The 22,816-nt window shown below is 39.8% G+C and overlaps 1 protein-coding gene across 4 annotated transcripts in view; it reads right to left on the bottom strand.

Annotated features, from left to right (window-relative positions):
- Nucleotides 1-22,816, bottom strand: part of LOC131034280 (uncharacterized) — a 104,552-nt gene that overhangs the window by 8,891 nt on the left and 72,845 nt on the right. For all 4 annotated transcript variants that reach the window (XM_057965726.2, XM_057965725.2, XM_057965724.2 and 1 more), the window contains 3 exons: nt 16,833-17,019; nt 6,919-7,032; nt 6,517-6,648 (listed from right to left, as the gene is read on the bottom strand). In XM_057965726.2, the coding sequence (XP_057821709.1) occupies nt 6,517-6,648; nt 6,919-7,032; nt 16,833-17,019 (433 nt within the window). The remainder of the gene's footprint in view (nt 1-6,516; nt 6,649-6,918; nt 7,033-16,832; nt 17,020-22,816) is intronic.

Genomic DNA, 22,816 nt, shown 5'->3' with positions numbered 1-22,816 from the left:
CAGAATCAGAATCAGGAAGAAAACTATAAAACCTGCATTTTCATCAATTTATCATTACCTTTTTTGATTCAGTGCTTTGGCTGTGACCATTTTGTGTTCAAATTCTAGTTTGTGCTCAACTTCTATTTATATTTATTGATCCATCATCCATGTTTGGTCTCTTTTGCTAGGTGTCTTCCGAATTTTTATAAAAGACAATGGCTTCTGCAACTAGAGGTGGTGGTAGAAAGAGGGATCCTATGTGGAAACATGGCACACCAGGTGCAGTGGCAGGAGAGGTTATTTGTAACCATTGCAGGAAAACTATGACCGGTGGCATATACCGACTCAAAATTCACCTTGCATAGATCAGTAGACAAAATATTACAGTATGTGAAAATTGTCCTAAAGAGGTTCAAAGGGAGACCAAAGCAAGACTTTCAGAATTTGAGCAAAAGAAGGTAGAAAAAAAGAGGACAGCAGAGGCAATGGCAGCCCCAACGAGGAATATCAGTTCTACAGAGTCAAAAAATATTGCGGTGGCCAGCAGTACATCTGGTTTTTTCATTCCTCGTAACACTCCTGGTGCACAACCTAGATTGTTAAGTACTTCATGGAATAAGGAAGTGCATCAGCCAAGAGCGGCAATGGCTAGATTTTGGTTTTTCAAACAATATTCTGTTTAGTATTATTGAGAATCCATATTGGGAGCAAATGGTCAATGGATTGACCATTTCTGGTAAGGGGTTCAAATCCCCAAGTCGTCATGAGTTGAGTGGGCCATTATTGAAGGATGAGGTCCAAAACACACATCAACTGGTGGAACAACAAAGGAGGAATTGGGAAAGGAATGGCTGCACCATTTTATCTGATGGGTGGATGGATAGTAGGAATAGGACACTCATAAACTTTCTAGTTGCTTCAGGGGGACAGGTGGTATTTTTAAAATCGATTGATGCCTCAGATCAAGTGAAGAATGCAAAAACCTTGTGCAACATGTTGGATGAGGTGGTGACCGAAGTGGGAGTGCAGAATGTTGTTTAGGTTGTGAACGATAATGCAGCTGCATATGTGGCAGCCGGTAAACTTCTACAAGCTAGGCATCCGTCATTATTTTGGAGCCCTTGTGCTGCTCATTGCCTTGATTTACTCCTTGAGGACATAGGGAAACTTAGTTGGGTGAAGAATGTGGTTGAAGATGGAAGGGAAATCACAAAGTACATCTGCAACCACAGATGGGTCTTGGAGCTTATGAGACAGCACACTGATGGTAAGGACCTTGTGCGTTCAAGAGTCACATGTTTTGCCACGAATTTCCTCAACTTACAGAGCATATTACGTGCATTGCCCAACCTAAAGAGGATGTTTGTGAGTGAAAGATGGTTGCAGAGCCCTTATTGTAGGAAGCCTGAAGCAAAGAAGGTTGTGAAGGCCGTTTTTGATGATAGATTTGCCAAACTCATGGAGGAGATCATCAATGTAAGTGTTCAAAGTTCAAATTTCAATTGATGATTTATTTTTTAATTTTCTAATATTACACATTGCTGATTTTTGTTAAATTTGTCATGTCTAGTTGTCAGAGCCGTTGGTGAGGGTTCTACGGATGGTGGATGGGGATAAAAACCCCATAGGGTATCTATATGAGGCCATGGATAAGGCCAAAGAGGCAATTCAGCACTTGTATGGGTCAGAGAGGACTAAATATGAACCCATATGGCACATAATTGATCGAAGGTGTAACCGACAACTCCACCAACATATCCATGCTGCTGCCTACTATTTGAACCCCAAGTTCTTTTACTCCCGCAGTTTCAAAATAGATGAGGAGGTTCAACTTGGCCTTGACACATGTATTCAGAGGTTGGTTCCTGATGAAAATATTCAAGACCTCATTGTTGATGAGTTGCAGAGGTACAAGAAGGAAGATGGGCCATTGTTTTCTTCACCTATTGGTATTCGTAAGAGAGACACCCTGCTGCCAGGTAAAAAAAAATGTGCTCTTAAATCTATTTTACCATTTATTTCAATCTTTAAGTTTATAAAAATCTTTACCAAGTTATAAATGCCAATTTGTATGCTTGCAGATCTGTGGTGGGAAGATTATGGTGCCACAACGCCTAATCTTCAAAAGCTTGCAATCCACATATTATCTCAGCCTTGTAGTGCTTCTAGTTGTGAGCGCAACTAGAGTGTCTTTCAGGCCATTCACACAAAGAAGCGCTTGAATGACCTTGTATATGTGCGGTACAACCTTCGACTACATAAAAAGAGGGTACAAGGGAACAATTCATATGACGCACTTGACATTGATGAGATTGATCCATACATAGTGGATTGGATTGTTGAACCTGATGGTGCTATTGGTGATATTGATGTGAATGCATTTATCACTGACGATCAGTTAGATGAGATGGAGAGGGAGGCAATTGAATGGGCGACAGAGATGGCAAAACGTGAGAAGGCGGGAGATGAGTTTGCTGATCTAGAAGAGGCAGATTCATCACCGGTTGAGGATGTTGCAACACCATCTACTTCAGCACCCCCTCAGCGGCAACAGCGTTTTTTGAGCTTTAGTCGTAAACGCAATCTATGATTTTCAGTTTTCAATGATATGAAACCATGAACTTAATATGTATTCAGACTTCACTAATTTATTTTGTGGTCTAGGCTCTACAATATGGATTTGACTCAATCGTATTTACCATTTAGAACTTGAACTTGTTTTTTGGTATATCACTTTGCTATATGGTTTGGTATGTATTTGACTCAAAGTCTCAAACTATGATTTATATATGATGGAAACCAGTAATATGCTATTGTGTTCTATAAATTTAGTGTATACATGTGTCTTTTTAGAATATTTTAAAAAATTATATATTTTCAAATGTTTGATAATTTTGCCGATTTATTGCTGATTTTTTCCCCATTTTTTCCTGATTCCCGATTTTTTTTAAACTTTTGGCCGAAAGATTTATTGCCGATTAAGATATTTACATCTTTGGTTACACTGAACTTTCTTCTTCGACAAGCTATCCTGAGACTGACTAGGGCCTTTCTACTAAGAAGACTGAGATTTGCCTTTATCCTTGTGAAAGGATTTGGCTACGAAAGCTTGTTTCGAGGAGGATGAAGTGGCCCTGCTACCAAATTGTTGTTTCCAATGGTCCTACTACAGAAGTTTGGTGCACAACTCTAGAAACTTCAAGTCAACATTCGTTGAAGTAATGTTGAGCGTTTCAATGAATTGCTCATAGGATTTTGATACTCTTAAGGGTTATAACTACCATATTCTCTTCCTCCATTTTTCAACCAATGGCTTCGAGCTTGTCCTGAATGTCCTTAATCTTTGTCAGATGCTCCTGTAAGGACATACGCTCATCCACCATGATACAAAATAGTTGGTTCTTCAAGAAGAACGCTCAGCTCCTATCTGATGTCTCATGGAGATCCTTCAAAATAGTCCAGATCTCTGTAGATGTCTTGCTGAATGGCACTTACGGCAGTTTATCATCAATAATTGAAAGCTTGATAAGCATGACCACTTCCCGGTTGCACTTGTCAAACTTATCTTGATCTTGTCCAGCTGGAGTAGGACAAGTTTCCGTACCCAGAACAAGGGTATCAAGGCGACGATATTCGAATACGGTCATCATCTACTGCTCCCATGTGTTGTATTTTTTGTCGTTGAATCATTGACTGCCTTCCAACATTATGTTGGTCAATGACGCCATCTTGCACGCTTTTCGAGGCATAGAAAATGAGAATCAAAGAAGAGGCGAAAAACATATTTCCGAAGAGCACATAACCCAAGGCACACATCCCAACGCAAAATCTGATGTGGATGCAAGTACAAACTTTGAGAAGTACAAAGTACGGTTGGCATGAATCCCAATGTACAAATTTTCAACAAACCCAAAAATTTCTAACGAAGACCCAAAAATCTTCATAAAAAAACCCACAAAGAATTTGCAAGTTAAAATTGATGTTGACAAAAAAAATAGAGGATTTTAAGCAAAATCCTAGCCAGTAGAACCCTAGGTCAAAATTGTAACACCCAGAATTTCAAATCCAAACTCAAAACCCCAAAAAAATTGGGTTAAAACCCTAGCCAAAATACACAGAAAATGCACAAAATGCGTCACAAGTCGAAAGAAGCAAAAAAACCCATGAACAGGTCGTCGCACAGAAAGAGAAAAAAAAACCCCTCCAAAAGTTGCAGAAGATACACAAGTCACGCACAAGAAAACGGAGGGAGATCGCTGGAAGATGTCGTGGAATCAAAAAAAAACACAAAACACAGAAGGTGTTGCAATTTTAAATCACGTTGAAACCACGAAAATGCCCGCAGTTCGTGCAAACAAAGTAATCATGTCACATCGGGCAGGAAACAAGAACGACACCTTAAAAAAGAAATTCGTTGCGCGTTTTAAAATAACGCAAAAATCCAACTCACGCAGGTCTGCAGAAATTGCATCACACAAGAAAACAAAAATAGAGAAAAATAATAATTTCGCCAAAGAAATCCGTTTTTTAGAAAAAAAAATCTTTCGAAATTAAAAAACGAATTTTTTTTTGTCTAGCTCTGATACCATGTTTTGGTAAAATAATGAATGAATTAATGAAATGATCGAATGATCATTTAAAGAATTACAAAACAAATGTTTCTAATATGAAGCAATTGTAAAATAGAAACTACCTAATATTTACATTAAGTTACAATATTGACCATTAATAAATAATAGAAGATATTATTCTAATAACTATTTCTTTTGATCCTAACTCTACAGCTGGAAAGAAAATGGTTAATAAAGTGCAAAAGGATAGTTCTTTTGGTAGAACTACACAGAATGGGTGAAGGATATGAAGGCCAAGGGGCCACTTTTTATTGATCACCTGAGGCAAATTTATGATAATCCAATTTTATTAAGAAATGCTATAACTACCGAAATAATAAGCACCAAACAAGAAGAATCTACATGGCTACAAACTGACCAAAAGCTCAAGGAGATTATAGACATGGGCATAGATAAAGCTACAATAGAGCAAATTATTCAAAATGTGAATGATACCAGGTGTGTGATGTGGAGAGAAAGCATAAAATGGAAAGAGTCTTTCCTCAAGCAAAATCAAAGAACAAGTCAAATTTTTGAGGGAGTGTAACCATATGCAAGCTGATATTGTTAAAGAGTTCACAGATATAAGATGTCAGCTCAAAAAGAAAGATAACGTTGGAGATGCCACTGTGGATGAGCTGAAGGAAGAATTTCAAAAGGTTATTGATACTTTTTCAGATGAACAAGCTTTATTAAGGACAATCTGAAGAAATTGGCAAGGATCGACTTAGCATTGACTTGGTATGACAGTCACCCAACCAACTTCACTGCCAAAGTGGACAAAATCAGTGCCAATAAAGCTCTTTGGAATCTGGGGACTAAAAAGCATAGGTATTCCTCAGCATGTGTAAATTCCAGCAGTGACTTGAGCACTGAAAGACTATAAAGCAAGCATGGCAACAGCGCAACGAGTTCCAGTGGACGGGGCAAACATGGGCTCACAAAATCAGCCACCTCAACAATAGCCGCCTATGTCCTTTTAAGTTTTAATGTTTATAAGGTTCAATTGTATTAAAACTTTATTGATTCTTTTAAAGAATCAGTTTCAAGACTCTTTGGCAGTTACACTTTGAAAACTATATAAATATGTAATTAAATGAAATTTGAAGGGTCCAAAATTTTGATTCCCGTTGCATTGTAGTGCAAGAGTGAGACAACCAAAGAAGGATCAAAAAAACTTTTGCTCGTTCCTAAAGGAATTCATTTTGTCTGTGCATATGAAATTGAATGTGATGCTTTGGTGTTTAATTCTAAGCCTGTGAAGTTGGGTAAATATCTGGATATTGCATTTCTTTGTGAATGTTGTATTTAATTGTGTGACATTCATTTCCTTCTAGAGTGTAGTAAAATCTCAATCTGAAGTTATCTATCTATCACTTGTATTTCAATCTTTGTGTTGAGATGCTTAGTGATATTCATTTCTTTAAAATCTTTTAGTTCCAAATCTATGTGTTGAAGTTAATATTTTTAAATCTTTCTATTTTGCATCCTTTGATCCCATTTGTATCATGGCTATGAACAAATGTTAGCTTTCCTTTTCCACTTTCTAGTTAAAAGTATAACTTGTTCTTTAAATTTCAAAAATCAAAAATTAGATAATAAAAGGGAGCCGTACCTTAATCAAAATTCAGAGGAAAGTTGCTTTCCTAACTGTTTGTTACTCATTTGTCTTCACTATTGGGCATAATAGAGTCATAATAAGTTAATTATTTGAGGAGATGAATTTGGACAAATTTGTTAACCAATACAAGCCATGTAATTGAATTCCATTTATACTTTTGGTTATGCATGTCTCTGTAATGTGACTGGCTGTAGAGCTGTCTACATAGAGACCCATACAAAATAACCGTAGCAAGTTTTAAAAAACTCAAGGAATATTATTAAAAAAAAACAATTTCTTTTATGAAAGTGAAATCAACCCAACCTTTCTCAAAGTCTCTGATATTGCCACCATGATCCAGGTTGGCCAGATAGCAATTGTAGTCATATTTGCAAATGAGATAACTGGAGCTGCGCATATGGCTGCAGTGACTCCAGCACTTGTAAGTATCTGACCCTACAAATTGGAATCAAAATTTGTGTACCTCAGTGAGAGAAAATCAAGTTAACCATATTCAAACAAGATTTGCATACAAGGTAATTTTTAAAATGACATATTCCAGGTCAAAAACTCCATGAAAAAAAGAGGCAATGTCGAATTCTTAACATCCAATTTCATTGCAGAAGCCTGCAGAAAATACAGTTGTATCTAAAACTTTGTTAGACACAAACAGAATACTGTTACGGTAAGTGGCAGGATGGATTTAAGACAGCTGTGAAACAATACCGTTAAAGTAAGCTGCCCAATAAGGATGAAGACAGCAGTAAAACTGTTGACCTGAGCAAACATTCTCCTCCTATCAAGAGCATTGGCAACTGCTTCTGCCACTACAGCTGCTTTCTGTCACATAAAAGCCAAAATACACAGTTATTTTAAAAAAGCAGTGTAACAACTCAAAATGGAATATGATGTTACAACAGTCATTTACCATCAAATATAATTCCAGTTGTATCATAAATCATTTAAACATAGGAGAAATCAACTAGTAGTCAAACTATAAAGCAGTATGTAAAACTTGCAAAATTTGAACAATCCCCATGGACTCAAATTACTGCACAAAATCCAATAAGCTAAGAGATAATGACCCAAAACACAAATACCGACCATGGATTTTAATTGCACATTAACTTCCCTAGTAAAAACTACTTTAACTTTTGTTCTTCCAAGTGTGAAAGGCTGTCCCCGTAATAGCATTTCTAACTGGTTGATGCAGTTAAAGTCTACAATACAGAACTGGCTCATGGGAGTGACCTATTAAAATTGTCATTTGTATGCCACACAACTGCAGAATTGATAACAGAACATATTTGCCTTTCTTCTCGTGGTTAGATCTATATCTACAAGATTGTGTAAATAATTAGTGTTTTGAAATTGAATAGGGAAAATGTATAGGCAGTTTTATTGCACGGGGCCTTGTTAATTTTAGTCAAAGAACCAATTGCATGCATCAAGTTCTAATGTCTGTATATAATATACATTAATTGACCTAGACTGAATCCACACAGCAAGTTCTCCCATTGTGTATCCAAAATATTGTCCCATATTTCCTCAAACTCTCTCTAGACAAGACTAATACTTTTCTTTGAAGGAAAAGAGTTGACTATCAGAGATCTTAAAAAGAAAAAAATTATATGAATGTACACAAACGACCAATGCAGGTTAACAGAACTTGAAAATACATGCAGTTACAATAGAAGTGTACAACAATAATAAGCACTAATAAACATAACTACATTGTCTAAACCTGAAACAGATAACCCCAAGCCAAAAGATATAAGGACAAGTACAAATAGCCATGCCAGGGAGGGATTCCTCAATGAAACACAAAGCTGATGAAGATCGCATCTGAAGACCAAGACTAGAAATCAACATTGTCATGTGCTTATATTAAGGCTCGATAAATGACATCATGACCTAAACCACAAAAGGACCAATGCAGGCATTGTAAATGTCCAAGGCTAAGGGATCCTAGCTCAAAATCCTCAGAAGATGTAAGTAACTCCTCTAGAACCTCTCCCAATACCAAGGTTGATGATCCTCTAGTAGCAGATAAAAACATTGCAAGTGTGGGTATGCACCCATAACTCAGGCTACTTTCAAGGAGGGCAAAAGGCCCTGAAAACTGAAGTGAAGTAGATCTATGGCACATAGAATGAAAGTGAGAGGGGTAGGGTGTCCTATTCATTGTATGCAAAGATGATGTGCCTCAAGGACCAAACCATGTTTTGTGTGAATTGACAATGTCCAAGAGTAGCTATACCCTCTAACATTTGTGATGGGTTGAAAGGAGGTAATCAACCTATCATCTCTAAGGGTCCCCTATAAGCTTATGTGCCTACCAGGTTAGGCACCTCTAGTTGGCATAAGAAAAGAAAGTGGAATGAGAACCACTTAGGTCCATCCAGCTAATGATATATCCCACAAATCTCATGGTAGCAAAGACACATTAAACAACTGCGCTCAAGTCTCCACCTCGTATAGGGAATAACACAGTAGATCTTATTACTATGCTTAATTAAGATATTGTCTCTAACTGATGACAGCAAACCCTCTTTTGGCTATGGGGATCTCAAGCCATGTAACCGTTGATACTTGATACTAGAGATAGTCAGGCTGACTAAATGTTTTATGTACAATCCGGATCCTGTACATGGTCTAGAGCATAGATCAAAACTTGTGAAACAAAAATGCTCCCAAATCACTTGCATAAAAACTCGGGCAATTTTTTTGTACAAAATTGGTGAGTTAATTGCAAAAAACGCAGCAAAATGCAGCAACAAACTCACCCAAAGCAGTCAGAACATTGTAGGAATCAGACTATGTGAAGACACCCTTGACCACACACACCAAACGCCCAAAAAATGCAATCTTGTGGGCAAATTTCCAGTCAGCCCATTGAGGGAACATCTGCCAGTCAAAGTCACATATTCCTCTTGCAACCCATCTAAGGAACATCATCTGACTGTGAGAGGATGATTAAAATTCTGATGTTTGTCTGTGCACAGGAGGGTGTCAGACATTTCCAGTCATACGAACACACAGCTCGCATTCACAAACAAGCAGTCTACAATCACTTGCCAAGTAACTGACTCCAAGTCAAAATTGGTACCTGCGGAATTCACAGAGTCACAAGTTTTTAAACTATGGCATAGAGATTTAGCTAAGGGATAAAAAACTGAAAGAGAGATAAAGATGACCTAAATGTGCTGTCATTATATGTTCTTTCTAATAGCTCTATCGATCACCTCCTATTATGGAAATAGGAATGGAGCAATCCAATCAAGAAGATGTCAATAGATTGACAAAGCAAACTATTCTCTGAATACCAGAAATATCCATGCCTAGTGAGACCCAAAAAGCCAATCCTCTTTAAAGAACAAAGGGCCAAATATGGTTATTAGATATCTATCATGAATTGGAATTAGATCACCTAGGAATTTAAGTCTATGATCATGGAAAGTAATCATAAAGATAAGTCTCAAGGTGAAGGGCTTGAACAACAAACTTAATTTGGACAACACACTAAGGAACTGTCTGCTTGCAATGGATCATACGCTGAAGCATGATGGTCTAAAGTCTAAACATCCTCAAACTAAGCCTAGCTGATAAATTACATGATGAGGTTCCAGAAGTCTGAGGCATAGAGAATTATGTGTTTGATGATGCAGTTGAAGAAGTACGTCATTGAAGGGATTCCTGGAAGTATATCCAAAAGCATTGGATATACAAGACAAAAGTAGGGTTTATGCATTGCAAGGTACAAATGAGAATCAGAATTCATGCTAAAAGATGGACATATATCGCCTTTGTAGAAATCAAAAATGGTAAGAGCATTATTGGAGGTGTTAAAAACACCCTTAGTTTTGCTAAATTTAACACAAAGTTGGTGAAACACCCCAAAAATAAGAAAGAGAGTGAAGATGCTTTTGTATATCATATGAGAGAGTGGCAAAGGAAGAACATGTCATCAATAAAAAGAAAGTGTAAAACATGATCTATCATACAATCATCATCAGCACAAGCATGCCATTAAATAAAGTCTTCAAGCTCGTCTATATAAATACCAAAGAGTGTTGACGAGAATGTCAAAGGTCTTAGGACGGCAATTGATCTGGGCACTAAAATGTTTTAGTATTGTAATACCTGCCAATGTGTTATTTATTGTTACACAAGATTTATTGATTTTGATTATATAATTGGAAAGTGCTTAATATTAGAAGCAGAGTTCTGTAGTCATTATCTCACACTAATATAAATTTGTTCAAATGCACTGAAAATGCAAACCCTGTTAGTCTAGGGATATAAGCAATCAGTCTCAATAACTAATAAATTATATCTTAAAAATACCCTGTTGCCGGGAATAATCATTATGTTATGTTGTCATATTATGTTTATGTTGTCGTTGGTAATAATGAGTTACGGCGGTCAGTTAGTTAGCCGACGGGTAGGTAGTTGGAGTTGCGACGGTTGTGTTGCACCCCTTCGGGTATTATATATGGTGTACCTTTTCTTCGAAGTAGGATCATGATAGTCGTGTTAAATGTAATGTTATAAGCACTTGATGTACATGGACTGTTGAATTAATATAGAGACTGGTTATTTAATGTATTTCCATTATGTTCTGTGCATTTACTTTCTACATTCAACCGTTTACCCGAGAGGGCAAACATTTGGCGTCGTTGCCTAGACGAACTCGAGAACGGAAGACACGGATGGCGCACAGACACAATGGGCCTACCCATTGGTGAAGTAAACCCGAAGGCCGACGACGCACGGACAGAACTTTACACAGGAGAAGACACGGCAACGCAAGAATTTTCAATTTTGCTCCAGGTAGCCATTCAGACATACGTTCGACGAGAAGCAGCAGAGGCAGAAATCCCACCAAGTGCCGTGTGGACAGCGCTGGAGGTTAGCCCGGCAGTAAACCGGTTAATGAACCACCTCCCCCGGCTGCTTGCACAGGCATCGCTGGCACAGCAGGCCCACCTGGAGGAGATTGCCCAGGAAGAGCGACGACAACAAATCCTGCAACGCTACGAAGAGAACAGCCAACGGGAAACGGAAAGAGATGGCGCTAGGCCAGGAGGGAATTGAACCGTGAACTTCTTATTTTCAAATAAAAGTGTCATTGACACGAGTTGTACTTGAGCAGATGAATTAATAAAGACATGTTTTGATTTAAGAACTGAGAGTTATGGAAATGTGCGACAATTAATGCCAAACCTATTGAATAAAGATAGAAATAAAAAACCGGAGACGAACGAGTGGGAGGCCACGCAGAGGGCTTTGATTCTGGAGCAGCAAGTAGAACGTAGACGGAGGCTGAGGCAACTTGCCGAAGGACGACCTGCCGAAGGGGGGCCCGAGGGGAACCAAGGAGGTGTCACAGAAGGTGCAGAGGCCGACGGAAATTTCTACGTGTCGCCAGATCATCGTAGGACGCAGAGCCACAAAGAATTTCTAGAAGAAACAAGGTTACGGCAAAATCTAGTCGAGGAGACTCGGGATCAGTTTAGGAACTTATCCCTTACGCCACGGAGTGAAGATCACCAACGGGAAGCAGGAGTAGGAGCGTGTCAGAGCGAAGGGGAGGGCAACAATACAGGTGTAGGTGCCACACGCAATAGGCAAAACACCGTACCTCCAGGACACACCACCAACGACACCGGAGGAAGCAGCGCAGGGCCACAGACACAGACACAACCGCCCCCAAGAAGACGACCAAGGATGGCGAGTAAACAAAAATTGCCAAAGTTCACAGGGGAGGGCAAGGAAGACCCCTTACGGCACTGTCGTACATGTGAAACCATTTGGTCCGCCAACGAAGTAACAGACCAGGCTGACTGGGTACAGCAGTTCCCAGCCACGTTACGAGGAGTTGCCATAGATTGGTACTCCAATGTGGACAAGCAAAAAGTGGCCACGTGGGCCAATCTACAGAAGGAATTCACGAGGGAGTTTCAGTTGCTCCGTGATGACAATGAAATTGTAACGGAGATATACAGTACCAAACAAGGTACCAGGGAGACAGTACGAGCATACAGTCGGAGGCTGAAAGAACTCTTGGGTAAAATGGAAAGCCAACCCGCAGATGGATTGAAGAAACGATGGTTCGTTGAAGGGTTGAAATCCTCCCTACGGAGGAAGATGAAAATTGTACCCCCGACATCATATGACGATGCTTATAATAGGGCGATGGACCTAGAGAGCGAACACAAAACATCAAAGAAGAAGAAAAGTAATAAATCCTCATCCGAGGACGATGACTCTTCACAGGAAAGCAGCAGCGACGACGAGGCTGGCAAACGGGTGCAAGCGCTCCAGAAAGACATGGAGCAAATGAGAAAGGAATTCAAAATAATGAGAAGCACCGATCAGAACGAAGGGGACATATGGTGCACTGAGTGCAAAGAGGAAGGGCACACAAAGGGTACTTGCCAAAAGAAGGCATTCTGCGAGATTTGCCAAGTGATGGGACACTCCACCAAGGAGTGCCCATACAACATGAAAACCCGAAGTACGCAAATGAACCAGGTGCTGTTCACGGAGCAGGCCACAACATCCGCACCAGCGGGTACCGGTCAACATACTAACACAACGGCATCATTTGGAGGATACCGGGACAACAGACGCAGCGGCGGAAGGAATAGCAACAATACCAATAACGGAAGCCGTATCCAGTATGACGCCAAGGGCCGGCCAATTATCCAATGTAGGGTCTGTAATCAGTGGAGGCACTTCGCCCATGATTGCATGAAGGAAGCCACCCCTCAGCACCTCTGCCGTTGGTGTGGGCCAGGCGACCATGAGGACGCAAATTGCCCGCAAGCAGGGGTTAATCTCCTCAACATTGAGAAGGCTGAGAAGACTGGTGAGAAAGAAGTACTGGCGATCACCCGCGCCCAGACGAAAAAAGCCACTTATCCCAACCCCCGTACGGAGAAGGAGAGATTACGGGAGGCAAAGGCCAATATTGAACGTGAGATGACGATCGAACGACGGGACAACGAGGTGGCGAGTACATCCCATACGGAAGCGGAAAATAACATCATTGGGCAAATCTTGCAGATAGAGGTGCCGATAAAGGTAAAAGACCTTCTAGACTCTATGCCACAATTGAGGACTGCCATCCTCACCAATGTGCAAAGCACCGCATTGTCGAGTGCACCACAGGTAGGGGTTCCCGCCACCGCATCGTCGAGTGCACCATAGGTAGGGGTTCCCGCCACCGCTTCGAAGAGTACACCACAGGTGGAGGTTTCCGTCAGCCCTTCGACTGACCCGATGTTACTAGCCTTGAGCAGTGGCAGACACTCAGCTGTGGTAGAAATGGGTATCCGTGGGACCATTCTGAAGGACACCATTGTAGACGGGGGATCTGGGGTGAATGTACTACCAGAAGAAACATGGAAGCGGCTGGGGAAGCCCACCCTGTGGCCACCCACATTCAACCTAGTGGGAGCGGACCAACACGGCATTAAGCCACTCGGCCTGTTGATGGCCCAGCAAGTGACAATTGGTACGCAACCATTCTTGTTAGATTTGGTGGTTATTCCCTCGAAGAAGAAAGGCTATGACGCCATCCTGGGGAGAGCGTGGTTGATCAACGCGAGGGTAAACCACAACTGGAAGAAAAATACACTTTCCATGGAGAAGGGAGGGCGGAAATATACCATTGACCTACACACCCAAGATGTCGGCGAAGAGCTCGCCTCTTCCGACTTGGACTCAAAGGACTCTAATAAAGGGGAAGGGGATCCCGATGAAAGCAAGGGCAAGAACGCGATGGAGCCAAACAGTGAAGGGGTGCTCGAATTGGAGGGATGTTCTGAAGATGAGGTATGCTCACTTAACGGGCTCTTCCACTGGCAAATGGAGGATTACGAAATGTTCCAAAGCTACAGGCTCGAAGTAGAGGAACCAGAGCAACCAACAGAGGTGTACCTGCCGGAATACAAAGAATATTGGAAGGGAGACGCCTCAAACCCTGGTGACATAGATAATCCGAAGAAAAATTGTGTCGGCAACGATTGGAACCTTGTGTGGAAGGCCGCAGCTTTCAAAATCTTTATTATTATTCTTCTTCTTATGTACGGGAAGGAGGTCGTGGTCCCTGTAGAATTTGTGGTTCCAGGTCTTCCGATGGCCATTGAAAATAGATTGGCCACCAACGAGTACAAATTGAAACCCTACCACGCGAAGCGCGCAGGGGACCCAAGAGGCCGAGAGCCCCAAGGGGGACCTGAGAGGATGGAAGGGGACTTGAGAGGCCAGGCAGGCAACTCAAGAGGCATAGGACCACAGCAGGCGACTCTCGGGCGAGGAAAACCGAGAAGGATGAAGGGCAATCCCACAGACAGGGGACCCGAGTAGACGACTCTCTAAGACAACTAAATTAGGAGATGAGGAAAAAAAAAAAAAACGTACGGTCGTATGACAGGCGACCGTACGGTAAAAATTTATTAAAACAATGGAAAAAAACCGTACGATCGTATGACAGCGACCGTACAGTCAAAAAATTATTAAAAAAAAAGAGAGAAAAGAAAACAAAAGCGCCACGGTGGGACCACCGGCGGTGGCGACACCGATGGTGACCACCGTACGGTGGACCACCGACGGTGATCACCGTGCGGTGGGCCACCAGCGGTGGTGACCACCATGCGGTGGTAACACCGACGATGGGACCACCGTACGGTGGGCCACCAACGGTGGTAACCATCGTCGTGTGGAAAGGCCAAAAACGCACGCAAAGATTAAGACGCACAACCACGCAACCACTCCGTCGTATGGTGGAGGGGTGTTGACGACACAGGAAGGTGGCCGCACGATCGGAGGTGCCAATGTTGTTGTTGACCGTACAGGGAGGTTGTATGGCCGGGGTGCCATCAGGGACATTACAGTGTCTAAAAAAAAAAAAAACGATGACGACCAGATTTAAAATGATTCGCTGGAGTTTGAAGCCAAGACACTAGAAATTCAGAGTGGAAAAGAAGGGTTTTTGGCATCTTAAAATATCACAGAAATGCTGTGCGCCATGGACTTTCATATGGCGCTGCCCCTCGACCCCGCGGGGGCGCTGCCCCAGACCCCGCGAGGGGCGCTGCCCCTCGACCCCGCTAGGGCGCTGCCCCTCGACCCCACTGGGGGCGTTGCCCCCAGGCCCCCAGTTTATTTTTGAGCTACAGAATACCATGGGAAGTCTTGTGGTTGTCCGTACTATGAGAAAGAAGCCTGCAGCTAAGCATTGGCGGGGAAGCCATAAGCCGTAGAGGGAGACGGATTTGGAGGTTGGGAACAAACAGAGTTTGAGGGAAGGCATTGCAGGTCCGCGCAGTTGTATGACACCAGGGAGTTATTCAGTTCAGTTTTTAGCCTTTGGGGAGAGTGATGGAGGATTTGAGGTGTCTCCTAGCCTTTGTGCCAACAGGTTGTGGCCACCTCCAGGAAGGATAGGTACGCTTTGAGGAACTCGGAGTATGTCTCGGCTGGACGTGAGGTTGCCTTGGTGGATGCACAGAGGGCTCGGGAGGAGCTGACCACCAGGTTGGAGGCAATAGTCGCGTGAGACTTAGTTCAGCGTACCCAGGAGTTGGATGCCGGGAGAGCAGCACAGGTGGCTATCGAGGACAAATTGGCTAGGGAGATAGTATCATTTGAGTAGCAGTTGGTAGAAGCTGAGACTGAAAAACGTGTTTTGCAGCCAAGTTTGGGTTAGGCACAGGAGGACTATGATGGCAAAGGAAGCAATATTGGTGAAATCCGCACTTGAGCATCGGATGGTAGCAGAAAAGGGTTTTCAGGTGAGGACGCAGGAAGTGTATAAGATCCGGGCCCGACTGGCGTCAGTAGTTTCTGCTGTTCATCTCTATTTTGTATTAAGTCGTCGGAGTCGACTTCTTTTCTTGGGGGGGATGATGTTGCCAAGAATAATCATTATGTTATGTTGTCATATTATGTTTATGTTATAGTTGGTAATAATGAGTTACGGCAGTCAGTTAGTTAGCCGACAGGTAGGTAGTTGGAGTTGCGACGGTTGTGTCGCACCCCTTCGGGTATTATATATGGTGTACCTTTTCTTCAAAGTAGGATCATGATAGTCGTGTCAAATGTAATGTTATAAGCACTTGATGTACATGGACTGTTGAATTAATATAGAGACTGGTTATTTAATGTATTTCCATTATGTTCTGTGCATTTACTTTCTGCATTTAACCGTTTACCCGAGAGGGCAAACATACCCTACATTATTCTTCCCATTAAGTTAAATACTCAATCTTTCTGTTTGCATCATCTAATTTTCAAGCATTGTATGTTGCTCCAATTGATTTTAAAATGGTCAATCTCAAGCGCCAATTCTATATAGGAACCCTCCATCTCCTTTGCTAATCCTGTAAATACAGCCTTATAGTATTTTGGGTTTCTAGATTTTCCTTTTAGCAAAGATAGAAATTTTTCTTGTCCAGATATTTCAATTTTCATTACCCATCTAAAATGTAATTATTAACCTTTTGAAACTATTTGAGGCCTCAATTGTGAAAACAAATATGTAACCAGAAGTAAATGGAGTCATAGTCAATAGAACGGGATAAAAACATGAGTTTTATACTAAAAGATATAATATTTATTGATTGCCATACCTGAAAATAAAAGAAGGAAGAGACCACCGCAGTGAGCCACATGAAACAACAAACATGGAGGAGATATGTTGATGCCAAGATAAGTTGCAGACCATCTAACATAGCAGAAAATTTGTGTTTCATAGAAGAAGCAGTCAGTCGATTTACAGGTTCGAAGTTGTGTTCAACAGATTGACTGACAGATTCACTGCAAGGAAACAATTTTGCAAAGTTCATGGAAAGAACTTCAAACTATTTATAAATAAAAATAATAATAACTAAGAGTTGCTCAAAATTGGGACCCATAAAACATCGGTGACATGATGCTGTCCTCCAACTTACGTTGTGGAGAGAAAATCAAGATCAAATGTAAAATTTACCCTTTTAAGCTAGACTCTCTTTTGTGTGTGATTTTAGTTTCACTTATCTTTTAGCTTCTTCTAGCTTCCCCATGTTTTTTTTTTTGGCTGAATTTGTGCTAAATTGACCTATTTTAGCCATTTGTGGGCATCATTATAAATTCTTTCGGTGTTTAGACAGCATGGATTTTGAATTTATTTGAGAAAGCTTTATATTTGTCTAGTAATAATGTGTGTGCACCATTTTTGGCCTCTTGTAGTTTGTAGCTTCTTTTCACTTCTTCATTTTATTTTTGTTGGATGTACTTAACGCCCAATTGACTTATTTTGGTTATTTGTGGAGATTATTATAATTCCTTTTCTGTTCGGACAGCATCAATATTAAATTTATTTGGGATGGCTTTAGTTTCATCTAGTAGTAATGCATGTTCAACAGTTTTGGCCTGTCCTAAATGAAGAAAAACAAAATGGACACACATGTCAATACAAAGGAGCCCACTATTGTCTAATATTTCTAATTCGTTAAGCAAAACTAAATTTCATCACAAGCGGAATATTAATTTAAACGAAATCAAGGAAAAAGAGAAGAAATTTGATAATTAAAGAGTTCAAAGTCAAGCATAACTCCAGGGAGAAAAAGAGTTTGGTGAGAATATATAATGTTTTATTTCCAATCTCACAAAACTGGATTGTCTCCAGAGATAACTAGTAATCATCAGATCTAACATTCAGGTATTGAATGTAATGTCCCTTAGGGAAAATAACTGAAAATGCCCTAGTTATGGGTCCTAGTAGGGTTGAAAGTACGTACCTTAATTTCTGCTAGTCCAAACCTGCAAAACCAGGCTAGAAGATGCTATGAATTATTTAAGTAATTAACATATAAGTAAGTGTATTCAGAATTAACTATAAACTAAAATTAAGGTAGCAGTGTCAAAGACTAAATTATAGATTAGGAATAATGGGAAAATATACTAATGTAAGGTGTCTTATCAACAGTTTCCCATACTCAGTACTACCATGTAGGGTGCCCCATAGCAGTTCTCCCTACCCAATGATCTTGTAGGGTGCCCTATAGCAGTTCTCCCTACCCATTTATCAGGTAGGGTGCCCTCCAGCAGTTCTCCCCACTTAATGATCTTGTAGGGTGCCCTATAGCAGTTCTCCCTACCCATTTATCAGGTAGGGTGCCCTCCAGCAGTTCTCCCCACTTAATGATCTTGTAGGGTGCCCTATAGCAGTTCCCCCTACTTCTCAGGGATGGATTTGGTTCAGACTGTCATTAGTAAATATATTATTATCAATGTTTGTGTCTTATTATCATTCTGATTATTTATCAGTTAATTTCCAGAATATTCACTCATATCAATTACCGCCAAATACCAATTGTTCAAATATCTGTCATGACTTAATTCACTGTAGATTTTACTCTATTACCCTTATTTTCCAGTCATACCGTGTTCCCAGAATGATTCAATACGTATTTAATTTATTACTGTTATTTATGAATATACCAATATACAGTGATTAATATTGATATTGCAGAATGATTCGATATAAATTAATACTTCTATTTCTAAATACGTCAACAGTATGTTAATATCCAAAAGTGTTATAGTGTTTGCAGCATATAAATTCTCAGAGTATTATATGGTATATTATTTCAGACTAAGAAAATGATTTAGAATACTATAGCGTTTGCACAGAATATCATTTCAGAACGCTAATATCATTTCAGATTTAGAAGTGACATGTATATATCGAAAGGAGGACATGCTTTTATATAAACATTATTAAACCTTCATTATTCTGTCATACGTATGCATACCTGTACAGACTGTGGGCCAGTGTGTGGATATGGGCATAACTTTTGTCTTTTTTTTTTCCACTTCCCTCCCTCTTTTGAATCACCCCCGACTCTCTTATTAATCTTCCTCCCCACGTCTGCATTGAGAGTCGTGGCTGTTGGGAAAGGTTTGGAGGGCGGTGACTCCTAGAAAAGTCACCGCTCTCCTTAGATAATCGGTTAACTTTATTTCCAACAATAATTCATTAATATTCTTATTTAATAGATAATATTTTATTATTAATGTAAATTAATGATAATTTACTAAATACTGATCAATGGATATTGTTTATTAATAAAAATCAGTGAATATTATTATATCATTATTAACAATAATTAATATTATTTATTATTAAATTTTATTTCAAAGTGGGGGCTTTACATTGAAGTCCCCAACAAACTCAACTCTTCAAATGTGCTGTGCTCAAGCATAGAGAATAGATTTGATCCACCCGTAAGATACCCCCAAATTCAGGCCAATTCAAAGATGACCAGCATATGGGATGACAAAAACATTTTCTTCTGCAACATCAACAAGACAATGGGATCCCTCTAGTTATGTAACAATAAAGTAATTGACACATGTTTCAGGTAAACTTGCAAGTATGTTTTCTTCACAACGGCAGAAAAACTGTCCTATAAAACATTTATATATTCCTTCTCTTGAGAATCATATAATAGACTGTTTCTAGGTTTTGTCTGATTGGCTTCCAACCAATTAAGAAGAAATAATTATTCTAACAGGTGACTTCAATGCCCCTGAATCAGCAAAGGATAAGTAAGTTGGAAGGTACTCAACATGAGGAAATTTTAAGAATTGATCCACTAAACTCTTCTCATTGATGTTGACTATCAAAATGAAATTTTCACTTGGAGTTGGACCATCATTAGGAAGGTAAGGGCAAGGATAGCACAGAAACTGGATCGCTTTATGTTAACTAGTAACAATGCAATTTATTGCCACAAAGATAACACAGAGCTCATATGAAACAACCCTCTTTGATCACAAGCCCATTGTCCTGTAAATTTAGAACCACCTCACAATAGGCCTTCATAATTCAAATTCTGATGTGGATTACTCACCCAGATTTCAGCAGCAAAATAAAACAATGGTAGACAAGTCTAAGCAACTATCAGGGCATAATAAGTACAGATCCCACAGAAAGATTTCCACCATGATAACTGACTTCTTTGAACAGAAACTGCTCTCATTTGGAAACATTTTTCATCAAGCAATGATGCAAGGCCAAATTGACTGACCTTCAAGGTAAATTACATCATCAAGACTGTCACATCCCCTTAAGGCACTCATTTCAACTTGTCAAAGATGGGTACACTGATCAGTCTGCCAATGGCAAAGAGCAAGATGATGAATGTTCTGCAGTTCAATTGGGGAGTATTCCAATGCCGAACTTCAAGTTAAATGTCAATGGTATTCATCAATTCCATGACTCGCTGCTAGTAGAGGGTGTAAGTGATATTGTGTTCCAGCTTAGCTGTCAATTTTAGCTGAAACCACCCCAGAAAGTCGACTTGGATATATTAATTGTAATAGATACTGATTGTGATTTAGCATGGCATCTTAGGAAATCAATTAATATTTAATTTACAAGTTTTAACATTCCTATAAAGTAAAAGCTTAATAACTAATTGCTAATTTATAACTATTTATATATAAATATATAAATAAAAAGACCAAGCTCTACTATGGGGATATCATTATCATATCTAAATTATTTTGATAAATTAAATGTTAATAATTAATAGGAGCTTAACATAAGGAATTCCAGGACCAACACTTAGTGCAAAGGCATGGTCGGCAAAAAAGAATAATCGAAAGTAGTTTGGTAAGTGAATTGAGTGGGTCAGACATCATCAAGTAGACCAAGGAAGGAAATGATAAACATAGAATTTCTTAAACTACCTATCAGGAAGACAATTGCAGGAAATCGTAGACACAATTGAGGGAAAAATATGCAAACAAATAAATTAATTATTGCCCTTACTTACATAGTATGGGCCACACTTCCAAGAAAATAAATTGGAATGAAACATGCTTAATGGTGGTAAACAGCAGGAGAAGAATAATAGGAAGAAAAGGCCACACCACTTTCGGGGGAATGCATTTTTGCAGGCTGCTGTTTTTACCATGCCTTACCTGCCTTCTTTAAGTCTTCTTTGCCTTGATTTTTATGCCATTGAATGCAATTTTGAAGAGGATATTGTTGTGGGTACTGGAATCTGTGTCTCAGTTTCAAAATTAGCATAAAGAGAAACTAAGAAAAAAAAAGGAAGAAGACGATACCAACCTGAACTGTTTTGAGGAGCAGTAGGAAGAATTTTGGGAGAAAGGACAAGAGGAGAGCTGCATGGAAAAGAGATTGGATGGTCTAATAAGTTAGTGTTGCTCTCTACTATTCTTGTTGGGTTGTTTGGATGACTTACCCATGCCTGGAAAATTTGTTGACCAAGTTTAAGTTTCATTTTCAAGTTTGGAAGTCTCTTCGGTAAGTGGTGCTTCAATTCTTATAACATCTTTCTACAGATTTACAATAGATTTATACTTGAAGGGAATGATTAAGAGATGGGAAATTGAAATTTCCCTTGCCTCAAACAAAAAAAACAACACATTGTCTGATAGTTTAATGTATTATTGGGCAAAGTTTAAACCATTGAGGATTTTGCCTCTTATGTTGATATCTTCTCATGGTATTGCATGGAACCGAGATCAAATAGAAGAGCAATAGCAAAAATAAAACTCTTGAGTGGAATGATTAAATACATTGCTATTCATGAATAATCAATTCAGAAATTTGATGAATTTAGTAATTGACTTGTTTTAGTTCTCTACTCAAATAGTCATGTATTGTTTACAAAATATTGAATCTAAATTTCATCACAGTTGGGTAGAGCATCCAAAGTTAGGCCCTAGTCCTTTTGAAAGTTTACTAGAATTCTCCAAGGAAAAGGAGAATTTGGCTTGCAGGTTTTACCTGTCCAACCGGACCAAGTTTGGTTCACTTAATTTTCCCTACAAGGTCCTGACCATAGTTGAACTACTCGCCAAGGCCTGAAAAAACAAACTCGGGAAAAACTCGGCCAGTACTCGGCAAAAACTCAGGAACTTGAAAAATTGCTTAAATTTAATTAGAAATGCATTTTTTTGCAAAATTCAATGAGGAGATGCATCGAATGAGTCAATAAAAGAGAACACAAAAGAAACAAGCTGAGTGTAGATATATTTAAATGCAAAGTGGGTACAAAATCACATCCTCATGAGGAATGTAGATGGCTGGAAGCAAAATAGTAAATAGTTTTTGTAAAACTAAAAGTAAATACATCATTACAATTACATCTTCCTCTTCCCAGTTCTAGTATAAACTGGGGGAGAGGTAGAACTAGAGGATCTAGTCCTAGAAGTCTGTTGTGGGCATGGCGTGACTCGTGAGTGTGACTATGCCTCCTCGCTTGGTATGTCTGGCTCAAGTTGTGGCTCGTCCTCCATCCTGGATGAAGCGATGTCTCTACCTTCTCCTAGCACTGGCAATGACTCCTCATCCTCCTCAATGTCATCCAGCATGAAACCAAATCCACCCCCCTCCTCCTCCATAACCTGGCTCTTCAAATCAGTGATGTCATCCTCTGTAAACAATGGAGGTCAATGGAGGTTGCTCCTATGATGTCCAATCACTATAAGGATCTATATCATCCAAGTCAAGTGGATCAACTGATGCTTCCTCTACCTTCCTTATGTGCAACCGAAGATTATATTGCACAATGACAAGGTCATTGAGGCGTTT

Source organism: Cryptomeria japonica, chromosome 3 (genome assembly GCF_030272615.1).
Source record: "Cryptomeria japonica chromosome 3, Sugi_1.0, whole genome shotgun sequence".
Classification (NCBI taxonomy): domain Eukaryota; kingdom Viridiplantae; phylum Streptophyta; class Pinopsida; order Cupressales; family Cupressaceae; genus Cryptomeria; species Cryptomeria japonica.
This window is presented reverse-complemented; position numbering and strand designations above follow the sequence as displayed.